Below are 6,892 nucleotides of genomic sequence, written 5' to 3'. Positions count from 1 at the left end.
AGGTTTAGGGTCTTTGTGTGTTGGGTTAGGGTTAGGGTCTTTGTGTGTTGGGTTAGGGTCTTTGTGTGTTGGGTTGGGGTTAGGGTCTTTGTGTGTTGGGTTGGGGTTAGGGTCTTTGTGTGTTGGGTTGGGGTTAGGGTCTTTGTGTGTTGGGTTGGGGTTAGGGTCTTTGTGTGTTGGGTTGGGGTTAGGGTCTTTGTGTGTTGGGTTGGGGTTAGGGTCTTTGTGTGTTGGGTTGGGGTTAGGGTCTTTGTGTGTTGGGTTGTGGATTAGCCCATTTTTCTTTAATCTCCCTTTTCACTTTGACCCCTTAGTGTGTTCTTTGAGTGGATTTTGGGGGTCTAATGACTATGGGTGGAAAGACCACTTTATTTCACCAGAAGTTGATGTTGGTTGCTACGCTGGATCCTAACTGTGATGGGAAGCATCTTTCTGAACGTTTCCATGGATCTAATCTGCAAACATTGGACTTTTTGGAAGTATGTTGTAGAAAAATCCAATGAAATCATCCAAAGTAATTAGGAGTCTGCAGAGAGATTACAGCGGCGTTCAGAAATGTGATTATATCTCACTGTCAGGATAACCAGGAAACAGACCATTTAACAGACCCCCTGCAGAGACCCTCTAATGTGCACGAAACCTGGGATTTCACTTATTTAGTTCGAGCATGGAGGTCAGGGAGGTTCGTCGACTCTGCGGAAAACAGTCGCAGGTTATTTTAGACTAACTCTATTAACCAGCTGATCCCCATGATCTGTCCACTGGTGCTGTTCAGCGCTATACAGGAACCTGTCATCAGTTAGACAGCAGGTGTCATTTAAGGCGTGTCGTAAAGCCTGTCGCCAAGTTGGTTTTTGGGTTAGGGTTGCATGAATAGCAAAAACCGTAACAACTTCCTAGAAGAGGTTCATTTCTCCTTTTGGTGGAGGAAATTGGTATTTGCAGAGCATTGATATCTAATGTTTTTGATGCAAATATCCGGTAACAACCAATCAGATTGCACCAACCAGTAAGACACTGCAGAACCTCCGAAATGCATAAATGAAAGCACGTTTAAGAGCATCGCCTCAACTCACACCTACATATTTGAGACTGTAACAGGCTGATAATGAATGAAAGCCTCTTGAGGTCAGCGGTGTAACGTTTCTGCATTCTGACGTCCACCCAGAGCTAAAATAACCAGCAGCTGCTCGCTGGAGGCCGGAGAGCTATTTCAATAAGAGCTCTAAAGGAAACGTCTCTGACTGGAGCTGATGGGAAGAGAAACTCTCTGGGGCTTTCCCTCCTTCATCAGCGCTGAGGTTCATCCTGACCCCTAAGTGTGATCTTAAAGTGGATTTTGGGGTTTTTATGGAAAACCCACTTTCTTCCTCATGAAGTTGGTGTTTCCAGAAAGAGCTAGAGGAACACCTAACCCTGAGAACAAAGTGTTTGAATAACGGACTGATTTTGAGGAGTTTTAGCGTTTTCTGCCACTTTATTCCTCTTTAAAATGATCTTGATTGCAGGTTTCTGGTAGTTTGTTCCAGATACATGGAGCTTAATAACTAAATATCAGCCTCTCCAAATGTTAAGGTTGAGTCTTTGTGTGTTGGGTTGTGGATTGGCCCATGTCCCTTTTCATTTTGACCCTTTTAGGGTGTTTTTTAAAGTGGATTTTGAGGGTTTTTATGACTCGAAAACCCACTTTATTCCTCCTTAAATTGATCTTGATCACTAGTCTGGATCTTAGCTTGTCTTTCTGAAGGTTTCTATGGATAAAATATAAATGTAATCCACAAATATTGGCTTTTGTAGGCTTTATTGGGAAAATGGAGAGATTGTTTGTGTGTAGTCTTTATTTAACCAGGTGAAAATCCCATTGAGATCAACGATCTCTTTTTCAAGGGAGACCTGCAATTACAGCAGCGTTCAGAAATGCGATTATATCTCACTGCCTGGATAACCAGGAAACAGACCATCTGCAGAGACCCTCTAATGTGCACCTGGGGTTTCACTTCTTTGGTTTGAGCATGGAGGTCAGAGGTTCGTCGACTCTGCGGAAAACAGTCTAACTATTAACCAGCTGATCCCCATCATCTGTCCACTGGTTCAGCTCTTCAGTCCAACGGTTTGACTGCCATACAGGAGCGTATAATGCAGTTATACAGCAGGTGTTATTTAAGGCGTGTAGTAAAGCCTGGTATTAACTATATTCAGTTTGAGGATCCATGTGTGTTCCTTGGGTCCTTTTTTAGATCGTGTTCAGTGAGGTTTAGGTTCAACTGAATCTCATATCTGCACTCGAGGCTTCTAACATTTCTCCCTCGTTAACTGGGGGTTTCTTTGAGGGGTTCTTTACCTGTAAAGCCCCCTGGGACTGTGGGAAAGGTGTGATATTGGGAGGTATAAATACTCTTTGATTGGTTGATAGATAAACTTTTAATCATCACAAGACCTGGTTCCTTGAAACCTATCTTGAGCATTAGAAGTATCTTTGCCTGTCCTGAAGCTACGGGTAATCCTGGTTCTTTAAATCCTAGACAGCCTTAGACCATTAGAAGTATCTTTAGTTGCTTCAGTTGCTAGTCTGGATCTTAGCTTCTTTCTGGAGGCTATGGATCAAATGTTAGAGGTTTAAAACTTTCCTTAGACCGTTAGAAGTAGTTTTTAGTTGATTTGAGGGTTTTCACTTTATTCCATTACGTAGATCTTGATCGCTAGTCTGGATCTTAGCTTGTCTTTCTGGAGGTTTCTATGGATATTGGCTTATTCTAAGAGCTTTTGGAGGCTTCCAAAATCTCCCTTTTAATCTCCCCTCTGTAAACCCTCTCTAGCACAGAATGACCCCAGGTGTGTCTCCTACCTGGTAGATGACCACCCTGAACTTGTTCTTGGCCAACAGGTCTCCATTAGAAGTAGTTTCACCAGTCCTGAAGCTACATGTTGTACAAGTTCTTTAAAACCTATCCTTAGACCGTTAGAAGTCGTTTTCTGTGGATTCTTTATTCCTCATGAAGTTGGTCTTGGTTGCTAGTCTGGATCTGGTAGTTTGTTCCAGATATCTGGAGCTTAATAAATGAAGTTCTCCTCTCCATGTTAAAAATCCAAATACCAGTCCTGAAGCTACAGGTAACCCTGGTTCTTTAAACCATCTCTAGTTTTTAGATCTCCTACCTGGTAGAGGACCACCTGAACTTGTTCTTGGCCAACAGGTCTCCATTAGAAGCATCTTTCCCAGTCCTGAAGCTACAGGTGAAACACAGCAGGTGTGACTCAGACGTTTCCTACCTGGTAGATGACCACCTTGAACTTGTTCTTGGCGAGCAGATCTCCCTGCGTCGCCTCCACCTTCTTCACCCTCACGTTCTGGTTCTCCACCCTCACACGGACGTCCTTCACGTGACGGCTGACCTTCCGTGTTTTCTCCAGCAGTCGGTCCACGGTGGAGCTGGTGTTTGCGTGGTCGCTGGTCAGCTTCACCACGTCCGTCTGGATGTTCTTCACCGTGCTCTCCAGGTCCAGCTGACGCTCCTCCATGCGTTTCTGCGTGGTTTGAACGCTGTCCATGAGCCCGGCGACTCGCTCCAGAAGCGCCATGATGTTGGAGGCGTCATCCCCTCCGGACGGGACACTCTTATCTGTCATGGTTTGGTGTTTTTATCAGGGAGGAAGGGGAAGGAAGGAAACCCTGGAAAGACCACCTAGATGTGGAGGCTGTGAGCAGGAAAGAGGCTTCGAGGCATCGAGGGGGTCCGGAGAAAGAGAAGGAGGATCAGAAAGAGAAGAAAGTTGGTGAAAGGAGACCCTCCCTCTCTCCACTGGAGCCCAAAGACTCCACCCTGACTCTGGGGAGGGAGGGAGGGGGAGGCTAAAAACAGAAACACTATGTTTAATTTCAACAATGCAGGGGTTCATTCTGAAGTCGGGGTCTTATTCCAACTTAAAACGGTCCTGAGAACTTCACTGACTTCCTGTCAATCAGAGGATTTCAAAAAAAGAAGTCCTGACAAAGTCCCGCCTTCTACCTGTCAATCACAGAAATTAGATGTGTGTGTGTGTGTGTGTGTGTGTGTGTGTGTGTGTGTGTGTGTGTGTGTGTGTGTGTGTGTGTGTGTGTGTGTGTGTGTGTGTGTGTGTGTGTGTGTGTGTGTGTGTGTGTGTGTATAAAAAGAAATGGAAACCCCCCTCCTCCATCATCACCTTTTCACTTGTTCTGCGTTAATCCCTCCCCTTCAGGTTTAGACCCAATGAGAGGGTCGGGTTCAACAGGAAGTCCTGGAGATGGAGGGACAAAGTGGGAGGAGCCTGGGAGGAGCAGTAAGCACTGTGATTGGGTGAGACAGCTGTCAGTCAAAGCATAAGTCTGAAACATGAATTCCATCAGACAAGATGGATTAAAGTTTACAAAATGTATAAAATAATAAAATAAAATAAATAGATGTAGGTATTCACTTATAAAATGGATAATATAAATTAAAACCTATTAAATAAATAAATAAAACAATATAAAAATAAATAAATAATAAAGAATAAAAGACCATTTAAAGGGGGGGGGGTGTCACCAATAAAAGTTTTTTCTAAAGATATCCCTTTTTATTCATTTACCCACTCGTCCTTTTTTATTTTCAAGTGACCTTGAGATGTCACTGTCGAACAGCTGATGATGAGGAGGAGGAGGTGAGGAAGAGGAGGTGAGGAAGGATGAAGAATGAAGGGGTTTTCCACCCGTCTAAAACCCTCCTGCAGCTGCTGCCTGTAATGATGCTCCCATCACAACTATATTTAGGACTAACTTAAAATAAATTAATACAAATAAATCACATAAAACCTAATAAATAAACATATCAATAAAATTATCACATGAATGAATTCTAAAGATTAAAAGAACATTTAAAGGGGGGTGTCACCAATAGAAAGCTAACAGAGAATCTTGGTTTTAACTCCTAACCTCTTAACCCTTAAATGTCACACCCGTTTGATCCCCGTGACTCGCGGTTACTCCTCCCACGGACACACACTGTTAAAGACTCTATGCACAACATTGGCGATCGGAGCATCCCTATCGTAAAAAAGGTTGAATGATTTAATGAGCTGTTGATTGATATGTAAATGAACCAGAATAACCTTCGATGAGAATCTGTGACCCTGATCCTGATCACGGGGCGTTCGTCTTTCACGTCAAACTGCATTATATGTAATTTAATATTTTAATGTAGACTTATTGAGTGAGAAAACAGACACGGTGTTTGAAACATAATTTAATTCTACTTCCTCTACAGAACATTGCTAACATCACGGCTCATGCAGTACATCTAAACATCTGGACCTTAGATCTGACCCCAGTCCAGTTCACTACCACGAACACACGGACACTTCGTACCATCGTTACAAATTATATATCAAAAAAAGCAGAAACTGACCAAATAAAACTGTTAAATTATCACAACAACAACAACAACAACAGCATTGGGATCCATTTCCGGAATGGAGCGGTAGAAAAAACAGCATTTTGGTTTTCAGGTGAGTCTCATCGTAACAAAAACACAACGTCAAATAACGGGAGGATTTTCCACCCTGTGAGACGCAGAGACACACAACATCGCCCCCTAGTGGTGGAAGGCCGTATTACACAACGTAAACAGGAGAAATAGGTCGTTATTTAGAGTAATGTAGCTTATCTGTGGGTTTATTCAGCATTTTAAAGGTCATTTCTAACTATAGAAGATAATGATGTTATTAATTAAAATCCCTTTTTTTAAATAAACCACTAGTTAGTACCTAATGTGTTTATAATATACAACATATATTACTTGGTTGATCATTTTCAGATGCACAGATTCTATATTTCTGACTTAAAACTGTATTTTTAATGTATTGTATCAGCTAGATTTGAATTCAGTCGTTATTTAAACCTATACGAAGACTTTTTTCTGCATTCCTTCCAAATGAAAGCATGAGGACATCCTGCGTCACACAGGGTCACAACTGGACGGTCCAGAGATACAATCAGATAAATAAAGTTCCTGCCGGAGGATCCACAGTGTTTCCCAAAATAAAAACCTCTGCAGGCAGCGATAACAACAAATAAAAACACATGGAGAAACATTTCAAAATAAGGCCCCTTAAGGAATTCAAAAAATACTTTAAAAAAGGGAAAAAATAAGAGGCACCAAAAAGTCGAGGTATCAAAAAAGCAGTCAGTCTGTGGTACGAAAAATCCTGGTATTTTGTAAAAACATGATATTGGAGGAGGGGCTACATCATCCGGGAGGACGTTCCCGACTGAAAATGGCTGAGATGTTGCTTCTGTCTTCGGCCACGCTTCGATTTATTACACCGCCTGAAACACGGGAACAACACGTCAAGAACACGCTTCACAAATAACACTTTTTACACCAAAAACATGGAATAAACTGCTAAAACAGTGCGAGGTATTTCATGATTACTGGTTGCTTTATTGAGAGGTTGTAATAGGTCATGCCTTAAACAGTTATAGTTTAAATATATAACACTGTATTATTTTTAAAAAATAACACTAGTTTGTGTTTTTTCTGATAGAGTTTGAGCGCCCCCCGCTGGCAGAGGGGTGTCACGGCAGTACGGACTGGAAACACTGGAATAAAAAAGTGATTTCTACATTTGAAAAGATTTCTAGGTACGTTTTTACATATTTTTAACATATTGTTGTTTACGTGGCAATACACGTTAGTTGTTGACTCTAAACACAGTTTCCTCTCATCACAACACCTTGTAGTACTTGTAGTATCTGTACTACTTGTAGTATTTGTGCCGGTACACTCTTAAAGGGTACGGTAATCAAGCTTCTGAACCTCATACTGCTCCTGTGTTGGGGTTAGTACTTGTATTATTTGTAGTAGTTGTAGTATCTGTAGTACTTGTAGTACTTGTG

The 6,892-nt window shown here is 41.9% G+C and overlaps 1 protein-coding gene across 1 annotated transcript; it reads right to left on the bottom strand.

The window, feature by feature from the left end:
• Positions 1-3,238: 3,238 nt before the first annotated feature.
• On the bottom strand, positions 3,239-3,862 carry LOC104966149 (muscle-related coiled-coil protein-like). Its single transcript, XM_010795301.1, has one exon. It carries the CDS (start codon positions 3,625-3,627, stop codon positions 3,256-3,258), a length of 372 nt encoding a protein of 123 aa, XP_010793603.1. The 5' UTR covers positions 3,628-3,862; the 3' UTR covers positions 3,239-3,255.
• Positions 3,863-6,892: the final 3,030 nt, after the last annotated feature.

Source organism: Notothenia coriiceps, unplaced genomic scaffold, assembly GCF_000735185.1.
Source record: "Notothenia coriiceps isolate Sejong01 unplaced genomic scaffold, NC01 NC01_scaffold00002197, whole genome shotgun sequence".
In the NCBI taxonomy this organism is placed as follows: Eukaryota; Metazoa; Chordata; class Actinopteri; order Perciformes; family Nototheniidae; genus Notothenia; species Notothenia coriiceps.
The sequence above is the reverse complement of the archived record's forward strand: the minus strand, read 5'-3'. Positions and strand labels throughout refer to the sequence as shown.